The 24,112-nt window shown below is 44.6% G+C and overlaps 1 protein-coding gene across 5 annotated transcripts in view; it reads left to right on the top strand.

Moving 5' to 3' along the window:
* adamtsl3 (ADAMTS-like 3) overlaps positions 1-24,112 on the top strand; it is a 723,872-nt gene that overhangs the window by 567,247 nt on the left and 132,513 nt on the right. For all 5 annotated transcript variants that reach the window (XR_010969700.1, XR_010969699.1, XM_068017734.1 and 2 more), the window contains exons 18-19: positions 21,730-21,940; positions 23,270-23,449. Coding sequence is in view for 3 of the 5 variants with exons in the window: in XM_068017734.1 (XP_067873835.1) it covers positions 21,730-21,940; positions 23,270-23,449 (391 nt within the window). In the remaining 2 variants the exon portion in view is untranslated. The remainder of the gene's footprint in view (positions 1-21,729; positions 21,941-23,269; positions 23,450-24,112) is intronic.

Raw genomic sequence — 24,112 nt, 5'->3', positions numbered from 1 at the left:
ACCGCCCACACTGCACATGCTCCAATCACCGCCCACACTGCACGTGCTTCAATCGCCGCTCACACTGCACATGCTCCAAGCACCGCCCGCACTGCACATGCTCCAATCGCCGCTCACACTGCACATGCTCCAAGCACCGCCCGCACTGCACATGCTCCAATCACCGCCCACACTGCACATGCTCCGAGCACCGCCCACACTGCACATGCTTCAATCGCCGCCCACACTGCACATGCTCCAATTACCGCACACACTGCATATACTCCAATTACCGCGCACACTGCACATGCTCCAAGCACCGCCCGCACTGCACATGCTTCAATCGCCGCCCACACTGCACATGCTCCAATTACCGCGCACACTGCACATGCTTCAATCGCCGCTCACACTGCACATGCTACAATCGCCGCCCACACTGCACATGCTTCAATCACCGCCCACACTGCACATGCTCCAAGCACTGCCCACACTGCACATGCTCCAATCACCGCCCACACTGCACATGCTCCAATCACCACCCACACTGCACATGCTCCAATCACCGCCCACACTGCACATGCTTCAATCGCCGCCCACACCGCACATGCTCCAATCACCGCCCCCACTGCACATGCTACAATCATCGCCCACACTGCACATGCTCCAATCACTGCCGGCGACCTACTCAGAGACTGTTGGTGAGCTACTAGTCTTGCGATCAACGTTTTGGTGACCCCTGGCATAAGGACTCTGTTGCCACCATCACTATGTTGCTCCCTCTTCAGCCAATCTGGTTGGGAATGATAAAATTATTTCTTAGGTGCACTCAGTGCCTGCATATCATTTAAGATTAGGACTTGAATATATGCCAACCACCAACCAGTGATGACAGCCAGTGTCTCAGGGGCCTGCACAGTATTCACTGCTATAAGTCAACACAACTGACGCCCTTCTGTTGCACCCCACCCAGTTCTCATCATGGTCCTACTGAATGTCCAGTCACTAGTGCACTCCTGTGTATAGATCCCACAGCTGAGGATCAAAGCCTTTATTGTTGTAGTTACCAGACGGCAAACAGTGAGATTTAAAACATTGCTGCACATCAATATATAGGTTTAAATGGAAACATTGCAAAGAAGTTATTGTGTAATTACTATAAAAGTGCATTGGTGTGCTGAAGTTATGCCAGAGCTATGGTAGTTTAATATGAAGCTATCGAGCTGTTTGGGGAACAATAAATTCACTTGACTCCTTGGCGTAAACACAAAGAGCTGGATTTCAGGCCCCAGTCTGGTATTCATTTAATAATTTAACACATAGTTACAACCATGTAATGCATATCAAATTCCCGGTTAACAAAATAAAACCTTGTTTCTGGAGTGAAAGTGAGAGACTTGGGGTTATGTTGTGCTCATCTCTTTAGTATATTAGTGACAGTTTTCAACTTATATGCATGTGTCAAGAATTAATATAATTGGATACTGTGGAAAAAATTTTATCTGGCAGTAACAAGAGTTTTACAGATGGAAACCAATCTTTCCAAGTTATTTCTGCATTTTTTTAAACTTGTAGTAATATAATGTTGTTTGATTCTCATCCATTACTGTTGGATACAGTACCTGTAGCTCAAGTTGACAGTTGAAAATGGAAACCCACGGAAAGCAAACCTAGTTTAGTCCTTTCCCCTTTTTTGTAACATCTGCCACCCTCCGGTCCTTTGGCATCACTCCCATATCTAAGGAGAATTGAAAGATTGTGGCTAAAACATCCACTGTTTTCACCCTTAGTACCCTCAACAACCTAGGATATATCTATCAGGATCAGGTGACTTTTCTACTTTTAAGTGCTACCTACCTTTAAGTACCTTCCTTTATTTTTATCCTGTCCAATTTCTCTACTACTTTAGTATGACATTGACAACACTGTCTTCTTTAATGAAGACTGATGCAAAGTACTCATTTAGTACCTCAACTATGCCCTCTGCCTCCACAAGAAGATTTTCTTTTTGCTCCTTAATTGGCCCCATCCTTCCTTTTAATCTTTGCCTAATTTCTCGGGCCTTAATTTTCAATCCCTGTTAAATATACAAATTATGCCATTGGTCTGGAGACGAGCCAATGCAACATCATTGTTCAAGAAGGGCGAGAAGGATAACCCAGTTAACTATAGAGCAGATAGTCAATGGCCGTTAAACTTTTAGAATCCATAATTCAAGATAGTTAATGGGCATTTAGAAATGCATATGTTAGTCAAGGACAGTCGTCATGGAATTCTTAAAGGCAAGTCCTGTTTGACCAATTATTAGGAGCTTTTTGAAGAAGTGACCAATTGGATAGATAAAGGTAATGCAGTAGATGTAGCATAAATGGATTTTCAGAAGACCTTGGATAAGATATCTTACAGGAGGCAAGCCAGAAAAATTCAGAAGTAAGTTGCAAGGTGAAACATAACAGCATGGGAAGGAGTAGTTGCCAGACAGGAAACAGAGAGTTAGGGTAAACTGGTATTGCTCAGATTGGAGAAGGGTCAGAGGTTGTGTACCCCAGGAGTCGGTGTCTGGTGCACTTTTGTTCTGGTGTGTGTATAGAGTATTTGGGCATAGGGAACGTAATCTTGAAATTTTATGGTAACGCAAAAGTAGAAGGTTTGGCAAGCAGCAAGTAGGATTATAAAAGACTTCAGTTAGAAGAATGGACAGACAGGTGACAGGTGCAATTTAATATAGCTAAGAGTGAGGTAAAATATTTGGAGGCAGAACGAAAAATTGGTGTAAAAACTCAATAGAAATAAACTAAATGAACTCCAATTTGCAGATTGAAATAGCTTCACACCTAGATAGATGGGTAAATACCACAGTCACAGAAATAAATGTGTTTAAGCGAACAATTATTTCAGTCCCCAGTCTAAATAAATAGAAGAAAGCAGCTAATGTAACCTACATGACAACAGTGACTACACTTCAAAAAATTACTTCATTGATTGTAAAGCACTTCTGTATGTCCTGACATGAAAGAGTCATAGAGAAATACAGCACTGAAACAGGCCCTTCGGCCCACCGAGTTTGTGCCGACCATCAACCACCCTTTTTTATAGTAATCCTACAGTAATCCCATATTCCCTACCACCTATCTACACTAGGGGCAATTTACAATGGCCAATTTACCTATCAACCTGCAAGTCTTTGGCAGTATATAAATGTATAGAAAGGCGGTATATAAATGCAAAGCTTTTCTTTAACCAATTAGAATGCATTACAAAATATAAAGAGTATGGGTCCTAATAGTTGTGGTACTTAGAGGCCATGATTTCAAATCCTGCTATGGCCAATTGTGAATTTAAATTCAATAAACCAGAAAATGACTTTGAAAGCTGCCTTTTTGTCATAAAAACCTGATGTCCTTCACAAAAAGGAACCCGCAACCCCTCCACAGTCTGGACTGCAAGTGACTCCGGTCCTACAGTATGTTGTTGACTCTTAGGAGGTAATTTTAATCTATTCGCGCAGTGAGAAACTGGCAGGATCACATCAGCCACCCAGTCTATTCCACTGAAACTGAATCAGGTGGGCGGTGTGAATCGGGTGGGGGCTGAATTGATGGCTGATCTGATTGCCTCAGTTTTCCACCGGACAAGTTCCGTTAAATTTACCCCCTTAATGTCTTCTGGGCAACAAGGGACGGGTAATAAATGTTGCCAGTATTGCCCACAGTCCAAGGACAAATAAAATTAGAAAAATCGTATGTCATATAGCATGCTGACTGCTCATTTTTGATTTATTTTTAAGTTCTTGATTATTGATTTTTATTTTAGCTTGCTTTTTGTCCAATGATAAGATATCCACTTATTCTGATTTGTTGCTGTTGTCAAACTCCCTCCATGACCCTCTCCTCCTTTCTCCCTCCGCCTGTTAAAAGTTTCTCAAAACCTTTTAATTTTTAAACCATGCTACCAATCAGCTCTCCAAAATCCTCTATTCCACCTTACCAAAATGTTTTGTCACTGTGAAGTGTCTTAGAATGTTTTACTATGTTAAAAGGGCTACATAAATGCAAGTTCTTGGTTTACGATAGGGAATAAGAGCCAATCAGCAAATGAGGCAGGAATTGTGATGTGATGGACGGGAAATGCATCTTATCAAACTGACTCCATGTTGAAGGCAGATATCACATGGTGTTACTTACAGTGGCTTGAGTTGTACTGTTATACAATGGCAGGGTTATCAGGAAATTAGTTTCAATTAGAAGGATGTTTGAAAGAGATGTGGGGCGGGGGGGGTGGGGGTGGGGGTTGGGTGGGATTTTATGCCCTTCCCCGAGGTGCGTTTCGAGGTGGAAAGAGCATAAAATCGGGTGGGATAGTGGCAGAGGTAGACCTCGTCACCATCCCTCCTCCGCCAAAATTCAGTCCAGGGCGGGAAGGTCTGTGAAAAGGCACTTACTGCTTGACCGGGAAACCTGGCATCGGAAAGGGGGGCGGGGCCCACTGAGAGCCATCCCCTGATCTTGCTAACGACCCCCATACAGCTCCCTCCCCTGCTACCTCCACCCCGAGAGACTCCTCCCGCCCTGACCTACCTGTGGCCTGGGTGCAGCGCCCCCACCCCCCCCCCCCCCGGGTCTCAGGTGGGTGCTCCAGCGGCAGCAGTCACTGCCTCCATGGTGGTACTCCTCAGTGGAAAAAACTGCTGACCTCTGATTGGTCAGCAGCTCTCCCAGGATGGGACTTTCGTTGCTGGGGTCCTTGATCCCGTGGAAGGCCCGCTGCAGTCCACTTAAGTGCCTAATTGGCACTAGATTGGGCAGGCTGCCCACAAAAGAGGCGACATGGGGTCTCTTTTTCCAGACGCTGAGAACCCATTGCCAGCATAAAATCCCAGCCATGGTGTTCTGCCTCTCTCAACCTGATGAAAAGTGAAGGAAGTCTCTCGTTGGTTGCACTAATAACCGCTTGTACAAAAACTTTACATGCCACTTAGCAGCAATTTAATCAAAGTCAAATTTTTAATAGTCTCAGTGAGCTCTGTCCTTGCCGATTATATAGGTAGCTATTATAGTAACGAGCTAGAAACAGCTTCAAGAAAAGGTGAGCAAAAAGATGTGCAATATGAGGCAATTAAATTTACATTTTTCTCCAATTCCCCCTCTGTGTAAATCTCTGCCTGATTATGTTTCTTCTCTCTTGTATATTTCCCACACACTTTCTATCTCTTTTATAGAATCTTAGAATGAGACAGCCATTCAGCCCATTGTGCCATTGCCAGCTCTTTGGTAGAGCTATCCAATCAGTCCCACACCCCTGCTATTTCCCTGTGGCCCTGTAACTTTTTTCCCTTCAAGTTCTTTCTGTCTGTGCATGCCCTTGTTTCACAGTCGGTGTATTCGGTGTAACTTTTCAACAATTTCGCTCTCTGTTCATCTGTCTTTCCCTCACTCAGCCACTTTTTCTTAAGAAATGTTCCTAATGTTTGTTTCTCTCTCTGTCTGTCCAACTGACCCACACAGACACTGACATACAGACACAGACACAGACACATGCACACAGACACACACAAACAAGCACACACAGACACACAAACACACAAACACATACAGACACGCACACACAGACACACAAACACACACAGACACGCATACACAGACACGCACACACAGACAAACACACACAGACAAACTCTCTCACACACACATACATAGTCACACACATAGTCACACACAGACTCACACAGACACACACACAAACACACACTTACACAGATACACACACCCAGACACTCCCTCTCAATTTTGGGCTGTATGTCCCTCACCTGCCAAGTCTGTCCTTTTCTGTCTGTGGAAAATAAGTAATTTTCCTGTCAAAAGTTATCATGTAACACATTGCAAAATTCATTCTCTAACTTGTTTTGAAATTTTTAGAAGAAGCAAAACCATAGGGCAGGATTTTCCGGCCACGATGGGGGCAAGTGCAGAAGTGGGCGGGTGCGAAAATGAGTGCCGATTTGGCAATGTCATTCCTGCCTCCCTCAATTTTTCTCAGGACAAGGAAAGGCAGGACTCAGCTCAATATGGATACGTGGTCAATTGAGCTTGCTGACTAGCTTGTTGTTAGCTCATTAAGGGCCAGTTTGGAATTTTGGTGGGGGTGCAAGGTTGCACAATGGGTCAGGAACAGTCCATATACAAGGAGGCAGTAACACAGTGGGGAGGGGCACTTAGCCATTGGCACACAGGTGTCGTCAGGTGAGCAGACGCAGTGGAGCGAGTGATCTGTACACCCTCGGGGAGTGGACAGCATCATGACCCTTCAGGGATTGTGGGGTCAGAAGGGGAGAGGTCCATAAATCATTTTGAGTGAAGCTGAGCACAAGTGGGGCAACAGCTGGACTTGGGACTAAGGTTTTCAGAGATTGCGTTGAGTAGTGATGAGGATCAACCGGGGATAGGCACTGGAATGTTGCACCACGGACGTTTGACAAAGATATTGCGCTGGATTTTACTTTAGGCGGAAAGAAATTTGCCACCGACGCAGAAGTCGGTGGCTAACCCGCTTCCACCTGGTCCGGGAATCCGTCCCGCATTTTATGGGTCCCTGGGCTTTAATTGTCCCGAGGCGGGACTTCCAGCCACTTGAGGAGGAGGTCCTGCCTCAGTGAGCTGCCGGCTAATCAGCGGGCCGGCAGCTGTTAGTCCCAGCAGCACCACCAGGAGCAGTGGCCTCTGCTGGGACTGCAGCCCAGCCAACGCCATGGGGGCTGGGAACGAGGTAAGTTGGGCTTGCCTCACCAGGGGGATTGGTCCTTCCCTGGTGAGGCTGGAGTTGTCGTTTGGAGTGGGGAGGGGAGGGCGTATTGGGTCCCGGGGGCAGTTTTGGGAGGCGGGGGCGGCCCTCAATCGGGCATCCTGTGCCCGACTGCCATGGCACCCCCCCCCCCCCCCAAGCTATCGCTGGGCGGCCTTCCACGTCCTCAGCATGCCCGCTTGTGGGCGAGAGCCCTTAAGGGTCTTGATTGGCCTTGGGCGGACGGCCCGTTTACATAACACAGCCTTTAACCTTGTTTTTTTAAAATAGCCTAGCTGCCAGGTTATTTTAAAACACAAGGTCAAAGGCTTGGAGTAGGAGTGTCCAACCTTTTCACATCGGGGAGCCAGATTACAATTTTTGTCTTACATCTTACATAGGGGGCCGGTGAGACAATTTCAGAAAGATAAAGGCATTAAACATTTATCTTACTGTTGTTACAACCAGGTCAGAAAGATGTCTCGGGTTCCCTTTCAGCCTTCACCTGGTCTTGCTGTAACAGGGTTTTATTTTAAACACACCATGTCTTTAGCTCCCTCTTGGTGAATCCTTGTTAAGTGCTTTCCAATTATAAGGCAAAGAAATCAGCACAAACAGGCTTTCTTAGGTTTAAAGAAGAAAAGTTGAAATTTATTAAACTTAAACTCTAATTTGGTTGACGCCAACGGATGCATGACGCACCCAGGCTAACATGCATACGGGATACACACATGCAAATCGAGACAGAAAAGAGCAGAAGAAAAATAAAGTGGAAAGGTTTGAGGCAATATCTGAAGAGTTGCTGTTACAGTTCTTCGAGCTCACTGTAGAGTCCTTGATTGTCGGTAGATCTTGCTTTTCGTTGGGGCCCAGTATTCTTCTTAAACCTTGTTCACTGTAGGAGTCTTTTCTCTCTTGGGGTTCATATGTCTTCAGTGGGTTTTGGAGTTCCGTGAGAAAGAGATGGGAGCAGACAGGAAGTCTTCTTCAATCAAGGAGCATTCTGCTTTTTGCAGGCACTCAGTTCAAAACTGTACAATTCAGAAAAAAAGCCAGACTGCCAAGCAGGTTAGTCATGTGACTAACTGGTTTGACCACATCTGTTTGTGGATTGCATTGGAGCAGGGGATAGCTCCTTTGTTACAAACACTGTTTGTTAGTGTGCAAAAATGTCTTTCCAGCCAGGGGCCTGGCAACCCCTTGTCACAGGCCTTCTCTTCTTCCCAGCAACAATTTGAAATTTAATGTCCATGTGGCGAAGTTACTATGCCTCATTCTTGGCAGGTGGGGGCCTGCATGATACTATCAATCAAAACAACAAAACAATATGCATTTTTTGTGCAGTAGCTTTAATGAGGAGACCAATTTATTGACTCACTTTATTGTCACTACATTGAACGTTGATTTAGTGAGATACCTGGCATTTTATTTGCCCACACACTTATTGTAGCAATGCAGAGTATTCCAGATAGATGTCTGTCTGTCAGGAGTGATCTCGATCGTTCTCTCCATCATATCTCTGTGTGCCTCTCCCCCTCTCTCTCTCTCTCTCTCTCCTCCCTCTCTCTCCTCTCTCTCACTCTCTCTGTTCCTCCCCCTCTATGTACCCCATCCCTTTGTGTTGTCCCCGGTTCTTTGTGTTGTCCCCCCTCTTTGTGTTGTTACCCACCTCTTTATGTTGTTCCCCCCTCTTTGTATTGTCCCCCCCCTCTTTGTGTTGCCCCCCCCTCTCTTTGAGTTGCCCCCCCCCTCTTTGAGTTGTCCCCCCTCTCTTGGTGTTGCCCCCCTCTTTGTGTTGCCCTCCTGTCTGTTTTGTTTCCTCCCCTCTCTGTGTAATCCCCCCCTCTCTGTATCGTTTTCCTCCCTCCCTTATCATCCCGCCCTCTCTGACCCACCCACCGTGTCGTTTCCCCCTCTGTGTCATCCCCCTCCCTCTGTACCATCCCCCCTCTCTATGCCATCCCCCCTCTGTATGTCACACCCCCCTGAGCCGTCCCCCTCTCTGTGCCGTCCTCCTCTGTGTCGCCCCGCCCCCCTCTATGTCGTCCCTGCTCTCTCTGTCTCCCTCTCTGTGTTCTCCCTCTCTCTCTCTCTGTGCCTCCCGCGCTCTCTGACAATTGCCGAGAGCGGGAACAGACAGCAGAGCAGCTTTGTGGATGGCCAGCTTAAAAAAAAACACCTGCCAGTTTCATCGCTGACTTTGGACAGCTATGTGTTTTTCCTGTAGGCGTTTATAAAAAAATCAGAAACTGCTGGAAAACCGCAAAGCTGTCCGATTTTCAGAAGCTGCTGTTCCTGTTTTCAGTACCTCTCAGCTGTGAAACTGGTAGTTTACATTTTTTGTTAAAAGCCGATCTGGTCGGAAAGAAAAACCAATGATGCATTCCGAAATCCCAATGTAGGAAATTTGCCATTTGGTGGAAATTTCCATCTCTGAAATTACCATCATGGACCTCAAAATGTTTTTTTTACCACGGACACTGGTGTCTGTGTACAGGCGCATTGCTGACCCCTGGGATCAACATCCTCAGCAGGAGAGGCAGAACCCTGGGCAAGAGGAGGGCAGAGGAGTGGAACAAGGGGCAGGAAGACAACAGAGGCCATACCCCCACAGCATCATGTGTATCACCGAAGAAGAAGCTACCTGGACATATCAGAGAGCTAGTGCCACGGGAGACTGTGCCCATCTAGGCAGATGGTCATTGAGATTTGTGCCCTCATAGTGGAAAACCTCACATCTCGCAGTACTGCTCACCATGCCCTTGCAGTAGCTATCAATGTCACTGTGGCTTTGAACTTGTTCGCCTCTGGCTCATTCCAAGGATCAGCAGTGGACCTTGGTGGCATCTCTCAAGCAGCAGCAGCACACCACTGCATCTCCAGGTCACTGATGCCCTGAAACAAATGGTGCCTCACAGGCACAGGGAGCAGTGGGATTCGCCTCCATCGCTGGATTCCCACAGGTGCACAGCAGCGATTGCACTCATGTGGTCATTAAGGCAACAAATGAACGGCCAGTGAGATTCACCAACAGGAAGGGCTTCCACTCCCTCAACATTCAGTTGGTCTGCAACCACAGTAAGAGCTTCATGCACGTCTGTGCTCACTATCCTGGCAGTTGCCATGATGTTGTCATCCTTTGGCAGTCCAGGGTGTTGCAGCTCTTCTTTCCACCCCCCAAACTCCGTGGATGTATTCTAGGGGACAAGGGATGTCCCTTGAAGAGATGGCTACTCACCCCTTTATGTGACCCTTAGACAGAGCTACAGAGGCACTACAACCGATGCCGTCTGCTCACAAGGACTACCATCGAGCAGGCCATCGGGCTGCTGAAGTTGTGGCTCCTGTGCCTCAACCGGTCAGGTGGTGCCCTGCAGTACAATCCTCCAAGGGACTTGCACATTATGGCTGTCTGCTGTGCTCTCCATAACATGACCCTCCAGAGAGGAGTGGACCTTGAAGAGGGTGAGTCCCTGGAATGAGACAGCTCATTTGCGGAAGAGGAGGAGCAAGAGGTGGAAGAGGAGGAAGAGAGAGACTCAGAGCAGCCAGATGCCCAGGCTGTGCAGGGGGTGGCCAGGGCCGGCACAGGACTTGGCCTCATCAGGATGGCATCAACGCCTGGGCACACCTGATCCAGGCACGTTTCAGCTGAGCACTTCTAACCTAGCATGCTCTGGAACTCACTTTGAGCTGCCTGTGAGAACACTTCCATTGAAGACACAGCCTTGAATAGATCCACTCTTACTGCCAATGAATGATGCCCATCAGTCCCCCTTTGCAGACTTTTGCTTTCCTTCATCACTTCTTCCCTCTTTTCCAGTTACGTCATTAAAGAATGGAAGCTCACACATCTGGAGACATGTGTCAGTGTTTACAGTGTTAGCAGAAAGTAACAAAGTACATAATAACAAGTGAAGTAAACCCCATTGAATCATTCAGTGCTTTGACCAACACAGTGACACTCTGCTTTTGGCCACTTTTGCATGGTGCTCCCCTATGGGTTCGGATGAGGTGGAGGCAGCCTGGTCACTTGTCTCCGCTTGCGGTTGAGATGCCCATGGCAGCCGTCCTCATTGTGGCATCAATGCAGGGGAAGTTTCCATCACAGGACCCTGCTGCAGAAATGGTCCCTCAGTCAGAGGGGCCAAGGAGGCCAATGTTGACAATGGCACCCATGAGGGGAAGCTCCCTCATCCTCATCGGTCACTGCCCCAACCCTAGGATGGCACTCTGGATCGCGGGAGTGGACCACCAGCTGGGGCACAACTGGCATCGACTCTGTGCATCCTTGTGCTATCAATGCAACTGGCTTGGGTCAATGATACAGAGCGTTGAATGCATCCTGTGCATATCACTGTGCTGTTCCTGCATCTACTCATGTGGCTGTCCATGAGGTTGGCCACTGTCTCAACATAGGAGCTCATGTGTTCAAAGCCCTAAACCATGGTGACACACATGAGCGGAAAGGGAGAAAGAAAAACAGTCACAGGTACCTTTCAACTTTCCAGGAGCTTTTCAACTACTTGTCTTTGCTTTGGACGTAAAATACAATGATTTAAAATTCATCTTTACCTCGGAACTCAGCTTAGAATGGCATTCACCTAATGTTTTTTAAAAGGTAGGCGCATTGTTCTGGTGTTAAGTAGTAATCATTGGTTTTGATTGTCTTGTAAGTCTCAGAAAAGTTGCATTGAGCAATTTGGTAAGTTTAATCTTCTGGCTGCCTTTACTTGTAACCCCCAAGGAAGTCTATTAGAAATTCTCCAACTCATCCGATCTCTCGAGAAACATTTCTGCAAACTTTCTCGGTGACCACAAAGTGTCAGTTGCCATCCTCAGTATGTGTCCAAAGTCACAACAGGTCGGGAGCAACCAAACTCAAACAAAATTTATTCCTATTAACATGTATCACTTTACACATTATACACATTGAGTTGTTGTGACCTGGAATGCGTTTCCTGAAAGGGCATTGCAAGCAGATTCATTGGTAACTTTTAAAGGGAAATTGGACACAGACTTGAAAAGGAAAAATTTGCATGTCTATAAGGAAAGAACAGGGCGAATGGAATTAATTGGATAGCTCGTTCAAAATCGGCACAGGCATGATGGTCCAAATGGCCTCCTTCTGTGTCCTATGATTCTATGATCATTAAAATCCATAATCCTGTTCTTAACCAGATACCCAATGGAGGATGGTGGTGTGGTGGTGAAGGGGGTGTGGGGGGGTGGGGGGCAGTGGAGCGGTGGGTGGGGATGGGATGACTTTGGTCTCGGAATTTGAGAATGCATCTGCTAAATGTGCCTTAATGTGAAGTTGTATAAAAGTGAAGATTCTGCTCGCCAGACTCCCACTCTGTGATATTCTGTGCACTAACTTTAATGAACATAAAATCACAGACTCAGTATGTGAGATCTGCCCCGGCATGCACCAGGAGTAGGCACTGCAGAATTTTTACTCCTTAATTAGTTTGAAATAATAATGTCAGTTACTGGGTAAGCACCGTTAACACTGAGATCAAGCTTGTTATAAAGCAATTTGACAGAGTTTGCATCACATTCTTAAGATATGAATTTAAGTATCAATAAAGAGGTAGTACTGGAAAAATTAATTGGATTGAAAGCTGATAAATCCCCTGGACCAGATGAGCTACATCCCAGAGTATTGAAGGAGGCGGCTATCGAGATAGTGAATGTATTGGCAGTTATCTTCCGAAATTCTATAGATTCTGGAAGGGTTCCTGATTGGAAAGTAGCAAATATAAACCCACTATTTAACAAGTGAGCAAGAGAGAAAACAGAGAACTACGGACCTGTTAGTTTGACGTCAGTAGTAGGGAAAATGTTAGGGGATCTATTATAAAGGATGTGATAACTGGACACTTGGAAAATAATGATATGATTGGTCAGAGTCAGCATGAATTTATGAAAGGGAAATCATGTTGGGCAAACCTGTTGGAGTTTTTGAGGATGTTACTTGTAGCATAGACAAAGGAGAACCAGTCAATGTGGTGTATTTGGATTTTCAAAAGGCTTATGATAAGGTCCCACACAGGACAAAATTAGACCACATGGGATTGGGGGTAATATCCTGCAATGGGTTGAGAATTGGTTAACAGACAGAAAGCAGAGAGTAGGAATAAATAGATCCTTCTCAGGATGGCAGGCTGTTACTAGTGGGGTACCACAAGGGTCAGTACTTAGGCCACAGCTGTTCACAATCTGTAAATGATTTGGATATGGGGGCCAAATGTAATATTTACAAATTTGTTGATGACACAAAACTAGGTGGGAATGTAAGTTGTGAGGAGGATGCAAGGAGGCTTCAAGGGGACTTGGATGGGCTAAGTGAATGGGCAAGAACATGGCAGATGGAATATAATGTAAATAAGTGTGAAGTGATCCGCTTTGGCTGAAAAAACAGAAAGGCAGAGTATTTCTTAAATTATGAGAGGTGGGAAGTGTTCATGTCCAAACAGACCTGGGTGTCCTTGCTCATGAGTCACTAGAAGCTAGTATGCAGATACAACAAGCAATTAGGAAGGCAAATGGTATGTTGGCCTTCATTGCAAGGGAATTTGAATAAAGATGTCTTGATGCAATTGTATAAAGCCTTGGTGAGACCGCACCTGAAGTATTGTGTACATATTTGGTCTCCTTATCTAAGGAAGGATATCCTTGCCATGGAGGGAGTGCAACGGAAGTTCGCCAGACTAATCCCTGGGAAGGTGGGATTGTCTTATGAGGAGAGATTGCAGAAACTGGGCCTGTATTCCCGAGAATTTCGAAGAATGAGAGGTGATCTCATTGAAACTTACAAAATTCTTAAGGGCGTGACAGGGTAGATGTGGATAGGATGTTTCCTCTGGCTGGTGAGTCTAGAACAAGGGGACACCGTCTCAGATTAAGGTGCAAGCTGTTGAGGACTGAGATGAGAAGGAATTTCTTTCGTCAGAGGGTGGTGAATCTGTGGAATTCTCTATCCCAGAGTGCTGTGGAAGCTCAATCATTGAGCATGTTCAAGACAGAAATCGATAGATTTCTGGATACTAATGACATCAAGGGATATAAGGATAGTGGGGAAAATGGCGTAGAGGTAGATGATCAGCAATGATCTGTTTGAATGATGGAGCAGACTCGATGGGCCGAATGGCCTACACCTGCTCCTGTTTCCTATGATCCTCTGATCCTAAGTAGGAAAGATAGATACGATGCCTGTTCAGAGCTCGTATTAACACATTGGAGAGAATGGAAATTTCCTCAAAGTGTCTGGAAATGGAAAAAAAAGAGATTTATTGTGGAACCTGAGACAAATGTTTAAAGTTGTCAACGTTTACCACTACTGTGTTGGTTATGCACGTCAAGGCATGTACAACCATTTCTGTAGAGACAGCTAGTGAGATAAAAACTAGTAGCACAAAATTCTGTTTAAATGTTGTGTGAATAATTATGCACAAGTGATCTTCATGGGACTATTGAATTATATTATAATGACTGATATTGAACTTGTTAGTAGCGTCGCATGATTGAATTTTGCTTTCTTTACACAATATCAGCATTCCAATTGAACACCCTAAGAAGATACAGGGTGTGAATTTTGCATTGGAAATAATGGTGAAGCTCTGCTTTAAAGTAAGTGCAACCAACAGCTAGAGTTGTCGGTTCATTGCTGACTGCAAAATCTGGGCTCAGGTGTATTCATAGGTAGAACATACGTGAAAAGGTAAAGTGTCGCTGAGTGGGAAAGATGCAGTGGACTTGGATGATGCTGACCTCTCCCCATGATCCTGTAGCCTCTTAGTGTTACTGATCTGCATCAGCTTAGAGAGGCAACAAAAGTTATATGTTTTACCATGTCGTAAATTAAAACTCACTCATTTATAGAAGTGCTGCAATTGCTCTTATTTTCAACAGAATCTCACCAGAGTTCAAAACAAAAAGCCATGGAGGCATGCACACCTCCATTGTCATTCCACTCCCTCACTGGTCATTTCAGATCTCACGTTATAAACAAGTTTAATTGCATTAGTTGCGAGTGCAAAGTGCAGCTGGCAAGACTGGAGTTACATCGCAGGTTGCATTCTGTCTGCCAGACAATTCTGCTACATGGAAGCGATTTTGTTAATATAGGAAGACAGCAGATGGCAGCGTCTACATTCTCTGATGATTAAAAAGATTCTAATGCATAAGGCAAGATGCAGCAGATTCTGGAAATCTGAAATATAAACAAAAAGTCCTGGAAATACTCAGCAGGTCAGGCAGCATCTTTTTTTTTAGAGATACAGCACTGAAACAGGCCCTTCGGCCCACCGAGTCTGTGCCGACCATCAACCACCCATTTATACTAATCCTACACTAATACCATATTCCTATCACATCCCCACCTGTCCCTACTTATTTCCCTACCACCTACCTATACGAGGGGCAATTTATAATGGCCAATTAACCTATCAACCTGCAAGTCTTTGGCATGTGGGAGGAAACCGGAGCGCCCGGAGGAAACCCACGCAGACACAGGGAGAACTTGCAAACTCCACACAGGCAGTACCCAGAATCGAACCCGGATCCCTGGAGCTGTGAGACTGCGGTGCTAACCACTGCGCCACTGTTCCGCCCACTGTGGAGTAACTAAAAGTAAAGGGAAAGGTCTACAGTTTTTTTTAATATAGTAGGTAGTGTTTCTTTAGGGAATCAAGGTCCCTAGTGTAAATAATCTAATTTTTGGATAATTTAAGGGGATAAATTAAGGGTCAGTCATGGCAGGGCAGATTGGCAATGTGGAATGCTCCTCCTGTGCAATGTGGGAAGTCAGGGACACTTCCAGTTTCCAGGTCGAACACGTGTGCAGGAAGTGTCTCCAGCTGCAGCTACTCGGAATCTGCGTTTCGGATCTAGAGCAGCAGCTGGAGACACTGTGGAGCATTCGCGAGGCTGGGATCATCGTGGATAGCATGTAGAGGGAAGTGGTCACACCGCAGGTAAAGACTGCTCAGGTAGAAAGGGAATGGGTGACCGCCAGGCACAGTAGAAGAACTAGGCAGGTAGTGCAGGAGTCCCCTGGGTCCATCTTCCTATCTAACAGATTTTCCACTTGGATACTATTGGGGGAGATAGCTTCTCAGGGGAATGCAGCAAGAGCCAAGTCTGTGGCACCACGGGTAGCTCAGCTGCACAAGAGGGGAGGAAAAAGAGTGGAAAAGCGATAGTGATAGGGGATTCTATCGTAAGGGTTACAGATAGGCATTTCTGTGGTTGCAAACGTGACTCCAGAATGGTATGTTGCCTCCCTGGTGCCAGGGTCAAGGATGTCTCGGAGCGGCTGCAGGACATTCTGGAGGGGGAGGGTGAACAGTCAGAGGTTGTGGTACACATTGGTACCAACGACATAGGTAGAAAGAGGGATGAGGTCCTGCAACAAGAATCTAGGGAGCTAGGTTGCAGATTAAAAAGCAAGACCTCAAAGGACCTCTGGATTACTCCCGGGTGCCACGTGCTGTTGAGTATAGGAATAGGAGGATAGAAAGATAAATGCGTGGCTGATGAGATGGTGCAGGAGGGAGGGCTTTAGTTTCGTGGATCACTGGGTCTGTTTCTGGCAAAGGTGGATGGATGGCACCTGAACCGGAACGGGACCAACATCCTTGCTGGGAGATTAGCTGGTGCTGTTGTGGGGGGGGGGGGTTTAAAATAATTTGGCAGGGGATGGGATATAGAGCGGAGGTACAGTAGGGGGTGAGGCACAGTCAAATATAGAAGAGAAACTGAGTCAATCTGGAAGGCAGAGCAAATGTAAAAATGTTAAGGCACAAGTGAAAAATGCAAGGCTGGATTGCATCTATTTTAATGCAAGGAGTCTTACTAGTAAGGTTGATGAATTGAGGGCGATGATTAGCACATGGGATTATGATATTATTGCGATCACAGAGAGAGGAGGTGGTAAAAGAGGAGGTGGCATTGCACTGTTGATCAAGGAGTCAATTACTGCAGTAAGGAGGGTTGATATCTTAGAAGGTTCCTCAAATGAAGCCATATGGGTAGAACTTAAAAACAAAAAGGTGGCAATAACTTGGCTGGGAGAGTACTACAGACCTCCAAACAGTCAGGGAGAGAAAGAGGAGCAGATATGTAGGCAAATCTCAGAGAGGTGTAAAAATAATAGGGTAATAATAGTAGGGGATTTCACCTTCCCCAATATCAACTGAGATAGTCTTAGTGCAAAAAGCTTAAAGGGGGCAGAATTCTTAAAATGCATACAGGAGAGCTTTTGAGCCAGTACTTAGAAAGTCCTACAAGAGAAGGGACAGTACTGGACCTAATCCTAGGGAATGAAGCTGGACAAGTGGTAGAAGTGTCAGTGGGGGAGCATTTCGGGGATAGTGACCATAACTCTGTCAGATTTAAGGTAGTTATGGAAAAGGACAAAGATGGACCGGAAATAAAGGTACTGAATTGGGGGAAGGTCGATTTCAATATGACAAAACAGGATCTGGCCAAAGTGGACTGGGAGCAGCTACTTGTAGGAAAGTCTACATCAGACCAGTGGGAGTCATTCAAAGAGGAAATAGTGAGAGTTCAGAGCCAACATGTACCCATTAAGGTGAAGGGTAGGACCAACAAGTCCAGGGAACCCTGGATGTCAAGGGATATAGAGGATTGGATCAGGAAAAAAAGGAGGCTTATGGCGGATTCAGAGTGCTGAAAACAGTGGAGGCATTAGAGGAGTATAGAAAGTGTAGGGGGGTACTTAAAAAATAATTAGGAGAGCGAAGAGGGACATGAAAAACACTGGCGGTCAAGGTAAAGGAAAATCCTAAGGCATTTTATAAATATATTAAGGGCAAGAGGATAACCAGGGGAAAGAGTAGGGCCCATTAGGGACCAAAGAGGCAATCTGTGTGTGGAGCCGGAGGACATAGGTGAGGTTTTAAATGATTACTTTTCATTTGTGTTCACTATGGAGAAGGACGATGTAGGTGTAGAGATCAGGGAGGGGGATTGTGATATACTTGAACATATTAGCATTGAAAGGGAGGAAGTATTATCTGTTTTAGAGAGCTTAAAAGTGGATAAATCCCCAGGCCTATATGAGATGGATCCCAGGCTGTTATGTAAGGCAAGGGAAGAGATTGCAGGGGCTCTGACACAAATTTTCAAACCCTCTCTGGCAGCAGGAGAGGTACCAGAGGATTGGAGGACAGCGAATGTGGTACCATTATTCAAGAAGGGTATCCAGGATAAACCAGGTAATTACAGGCCAGTGAGTCTAACATCAGTGGTTGGGAAACTATTGGAAAAATGTCTGAGGGGCAGGATTAATCTCCACTTGGAGAGGCAGGGATTAATCATGGATAGTCAGCATGGCTTTGTCAGGGGGAGATCGTGTCTAACTAACTTGATTGAATTTTTCGAGGCAGTGACTAGATGTGTAGATGAGGGTACGGCAGTTAATGTCGTCTACATGGACTTCAGTAAGGCTTTTAATAAGGTCCCACCAGGGAGATTGGTTTAAAAGGTAAGAGCCCATGGGATCCAGGACAATTTGGCAAATTGGATCCAAAATTGGCTTGGTGGCAGGAGGCAGAGGGTGATGGTCCAGGGTTGTTTTTGCGAGTGGAAGCATGTGACCAGTGGTGTACCACAGGGATCAGTGCTGGGACCCTTGCTGTTTGTAGTGTGCATTAATGATTTAGACGTGAATATAAGAGATATGATCAGTAAGTTCGCAGATGACACGAAAATTGGTGGTGTCGTAAATAGTGAAAGCCTTAGATTACAGGATGATATAGATGAGCTGGTAAGATGGACGGAGCAGTGGCAAATGGAATTTAATCCTGAAAAGTGTGAGGTGATGCATTTTGGGAGGACTAACAAGCCAAGGGAATATACAATGGATGGCAGGACCATTGGAAGTACAGAGAGTCAGAGGGACCTTGGTGTACTTGTCCATAGATCACTGAAGGCAGCGGCACAGGTAGATAAGGTGGTTAGGAAGGCATATGGGATACTTGCCTTTATTAGCCGAGGCATAGAATATAAGAGCAGGGAAGTTATGATGGAGCTGTATAAAATGCTAGTTCGGCCACAGCTGGAGTACTGTGTACAGTTCTGGGCACCACACTATAGGAAGGATGTGATTGCACTGGAGAGGGTGCAGAGGAGATTTACCAGGATGTTGCCTGGGCTGGAGTACTTCAGCTATGAAGAGAGACTGAAAAGGCTAGGGTTGTTTTCCTTAGAGCAGTGAAGGCTGAGGGGGGACATGATTAAGGTATACAAAATTATGAGAGGCATTGATAGGTTAGATGGGAAGAAACTTCCCAGTAGCGCAGTGGTTAGCACTACAGCCTCACGGCTCCAGTGACCTGGGTTCAATTCAGTGTACTGCCTGTGTGGAGTTTGCAAGTTCTCCCTGTGTCTGCGTGGGTTTTCTCCTGGTGCTCCGGTTTCCTCCCACAGCCAAGAAGACTTGCAGGTTGGTAGGTAAATTGGCCATTATAAATTGACCCTAGTATAGGTAGGTGGTAGGGAAATATAGGGACAGATGGGGATGTGGTAGGAATGTAGGATTAGTATAAATGGGTGGTTGATGGTCGGCACAGACTCGGTGGGCCGAAGGGCCTGTCTCAGTGCTGTATTTCTAAAAAAAAAAAAATTTTCCCTAAGCGGAGGGCTCAAATACCAGGGAGCATAGATTTAAGGTAGGGGACAGGAGGTTTACAGGGGATTTGAGGAAAAAAAATTTCACCCAGAGGGTGGTTGGAATCTGGAATGCACTGCCTGAAGAGGTGGTAGAGGCAGGAACTCTCACAACATTTAAGAAGTATTTAGATGAGCACTTGAAATGCCATAGCGTTCAAGGCTACGGGCCAAGTGCTGGAAAATGGGATTAGGATAGTTAGGTGCTTGATGGCCAGCACAGACACGATGGACCGGAGGGCCTGTTTCAGTGCTGTATAACTCTATGAGAGAGAGAAATGATTCCTGAAATGTTAACTTTGTTTCTTTTCTCCATAGATGCTGCCAGACCTGCTGAATATTTCCATCATTTTCTGTTTTGATTAATAAGACTCTGTTAAGGTTATAACATGCACAGAAATTCCAATAGAATAGTTGTACATTTTTTCAACCTGTTTTCATACCAGATCCATTAGAAGTAACTCAGTGTGACGCCCCCAAGCAGTGTAAGGTGGTTCACTGGGGTGCACTGCAGAAACACATGTGTATCAGGCTTTCAATTTACACTGCCATTTTTGTGGTATTGAGTACCACAAATGCTTTGCATCAATGCCAGGTGGAAAATGTAACCTCAGTCTTTATTACACAACTAGTTATGTGCTGCTACGGTTGGAGAAATTTCCAACTTGGAACACTTGTTCCACCACGGGTGGTAACGTTTAATTTCTGATGCCGACAGTTTTACTTCTTTTGTCAGCTGTGGCTGGTAGCAATTTTGCCTGAGTCAGAAGGTTGTGGGTTCAAGCTCCACTTCAGAGACTTGAGCACAAAATCTAGCTTGACACTTCATGCAGTACTGAGGGAGCGCTGTACTGCTGGAAGTGCTGTCTTTCAGATGCGACATTAAACTGAGGCCCAGTCTGCCATCTCAGGTAGACATGTGAGATCTCATGGCACTACTTTGAAGATGAGCAGTGATGTTCTTCCTGGTGTCCTGGTCAATAATTATCCCTTAAGAAACACCTAGAAACAGATTATCTGTTCATTATCATGTTGCTGTTTGTGGGAGCTTGCTGTGCCCAAATCAGCTGCCACATTTCCTACAAGTGACTACACTTCAAAAAGTACCTCATTGCCTGTGTTTGTGACGTCCTGAAGCTGTGAAAGGTGCTATATAAATGCAAGTCTTTTTACTTTTACTTTTTGCAGAAAAAGCAGATTCTTCAAAGGGCCATCAAAGTAAGATCAAAGGGAGATGATTAAATTGTGGAATTACCTGATTTGGAATCCTAACATTGTTCGAATCACTGCTGACCATGTTTGCATTCTAAAATAAATTTTATATCAACACATATATTATTCATGTATATATATATAGAGCACTCCCTTCCAATAACATAACAAACAACTACAAAGTATTCCCTCTAGCAGTATTGTTAAAACACACAAAGCAGAGCAGCATATATTTCTATGATTAATTCCCTATTAGCTAAATAGTATATTCATATATTGGAGTTTTTGAACCAAAATATAAGCATATACACAAATTAAAATACCTGATGATAATGGCCCTGAGCAATTAGTTCTTTCAAAGCTAAAATGTTGTGATATAAAACAATTTGGTCCTCCCATTTAGGATCTGTTTCTAAGGCGATTAAAGAGGAATTAGATTTTGTAATGCTGTGATTTGCCAGCCCTCGTATTTTGGTTTTATTTAATTAAATTTTGTTGTCCAGGTCTCAGGACAGCCTATCTCTTGTGGGATCAATTTTTACTAAAACCTGTGACGGCCCATTGAGAACAATTTAACCAACAGTTCAGAAGTCAAAATATCGCTCCTGCCCCTTAATATCTTGAAACAATGCAATATTAACTAGCTGAATTTCTCCTCAGCACAGCTGCACACAGTTTGGAACAGTGAGCAGGAGATTCTGTTCATAAGTAAGTTACAGAAATTCATCTGTTTCTTTTTTAAAAGTGACTGAGTTCCTCTTCAGTGGCCAAATGTGAGGTCAGACATGACCTTTATCTTTTTTTTTAAACCAACGGTGAATTTGAACTCAGGCCTCCAGAGTGAAAGTTGGCCAACAGCACCACCCAGATTTTCATTTAATTGCAGGACTGTTGCTGATTAGAGCTTCCACTGCAAATTATCAGCAAACTATTAAAAATAATCTGAGTTTAAGAGAGCCTGCATCAATTCAGTTCATGTGTTGGTATCGTGTTCTGCATGAAACTGCAAGTAATGCCCCTCCCACATTTCTTCAGTAATTTACTGTGTAATTTCTTCCACTTTATCAGATGGGATACAAGACCATGGAGACAATGCAGTGCTACTTGTGGAGTTGGCATACAGACGAGGGATGTTTTCTGTAAACGTATGATAACACACGTTATTGAAGACTCCATCAAGGTTGCTGATGAGGAGTGTTCAGATCCAAAACCTCCCGAATTGCAGGCCTGCAACCAGTTTGACTGCCCTCCGTCATGGCATAAGGGAGAATGGCAGCTGGTATGTGAAGTTCTACTAAGTTGCCAAAAAAGCTATTGTTACCAGAAACATGCTGTTTTCAGATCCTGACAACAGTCAATTTAAATATTCTAATTTCTCTGTCAACAATTGCAGATTTGTAGTTGGTACTTCACACATACAAAGTAAAGAAGGTACAAAACTCAGATTATTCTAACCCCTGATGATATTGGGGGCAATATTAATCTGGCCTGCCCATTGGGAACCTGACTAGATCAGTGCAACGCTGGTTTTACACCCCACGTGATTTTACACCCCATTGAAGTCAACAGACGTAGTATTGGGTGGGCTATAAAACTAGTCCTGGACCCGGTCTCGTAGCACTCCCCCCCCCCCCCCCCCCCACCACCCCCACCCCCCACCCCATGTGTTAGGTTAAAATTACTCCCATAATCTCAGGCTGATCAAAGAGTCTGTTTACACAAAATGATCATTTGCAATTGGATCAAGTTGATCCAGGCTGAATGCAGGATCTTTGAAGTAAGCAACCAACTCTGCTATAGCCACTACATTTACCAGACACTATCAGATTGCCAGTGCAGGGGTTTATTTCTGGGAAGAAATGGCTGAGGATTCACTGGTTCACAGCCAGCATCAGGAGATGATGGCTACTCCAAGTTAATCTTGGAGTAAATAACTCCACTGTCATTTACACTGGAAGTACTGACATAAAGCAGCTACAGATTTAGAATGAACATAAATTTGAAACTGAATCAGAAAAAGGAAAAGCCGATTCGAAGGTATCATTGCAAAAAGGAAAGAATTATCCTGAAAGACAATGAATGTGGATCTTCTGAAGTGACCTTGAGAGAGAATATTATGATGTAAAATGAAGTCTGGAAAAAAAAATTGTTTGAAGCAATCAGAATGCATTATGCTCAACACACCATAAGCTACACTATAGTTGAACAAATTATGTATTATGCATTATTGCTATTGACAAGTTTGCCATACCTTTTGTATGATGTAACCTCGAATAGTGTAGCAGATACGTCATAAGATATTTAGTCTAAATGGTGATCTGATATTGACCCCATTTCGAAACTCTTTGCCAGTCTGGAAATATAGTTTTCTGGAAATTTCATGTTTAATGCTTTGGTGGGAAAATTGCAGTTTTGTGAATAATACCAGAGGCTGTTGATCAATAATTGATTCGTGCATATTAAAAGGTTAATCAATTCATTTTTAATTGATTATTCTTTACATATGCTCTTTAAGATTCCTAATATAAAAGCATAGCAAGCAAATTCAAAAATGTTGGTGCACCCCTTCTGACAAGTTTATCTTCTCTTGTGAAATCTTTTGTTGCAGTGTTCACACACATGTGGAAGAGGGGTGCAATCTCGCAAAGTCACATGCAAACAGCTTTTGACTGATGGTAGTTTTCTAAGCCTTGCTGATGAGTTTTGCCTTGATCACAAGCCACAGATTCAGCAAACTTGTGCTAGCACTGATTGTCCACCACACCTGGCGTTAGGGAAGTGGTCCAAGGTAAACAGCATTAAAGCAACTCGACAACAAAAAAAGTGCTTTCTCATTGTGTCTCTGTGTATGCATGCTTTTTGTTTGACGTATGCTTTATGTTTGAGCTTGCGCCTCTTGAAAAGTTCATCATGTTTATGTCTTGCAGAATTTTTCTGCATTACAGTTAAGGAACTGCCACAGAACATATTCATATTCTGCTAATGATATTCATCAATATTGCAGTTTAGTAATCTTACAACTCATTGGCATGGACTTGGATTGTACAAAACAAAACTGTATTCCACTGTAATATAGTGAGATCTTACAGCAGTAACAACCTGTATTGTATAGCACAATTAGTGTAGCAAAAACAGTTGCCATAGAATAATAGGAGAATATTTATTGGAGGTGACTGGAGGATTCTCAAAGGGTTACGTGTTGAGATCTTTGAAGGTAGAACATGATATAGACTGGTAGCATCTTTAGGGGGAGAGTTGCTGAGAGCAGGACCATAATGGCTTGAATGCTGTCTCCCTGAAAGAGAAAAATACAAGGGAGTCCAAAGTTGGAAGAGCAGAGGGTTCTAGCTAGCACGTAAGGCTGCAAGGAGATTGCAGAGTCAGGTGGGGTGAGACCATGAAGAGGTTCATAAACAAGAATGAGGATTTTAAATTCAATGCATTGGTAGAA

Source organism: Heterodontus francisci, chromosome 38, assembly GCF_036365525.1.
Source record: "Heterodontus francisci isolate sHetFra1 chromosome 38, sHetFra1.hap1, whole genome shotgun sequence".
Classification (NCBI taxonomy): Eukaryota; Metazoa; Chordata; class Chondrichthyes; order Heterodontiformes; family Heterodontidae; genus Heterodontus; species Heterodontus francisci.
Note: the sequence above shows the minus strand (reverse complement) of the source record. Positions and strands in the feature narration are given on the sequence as shown.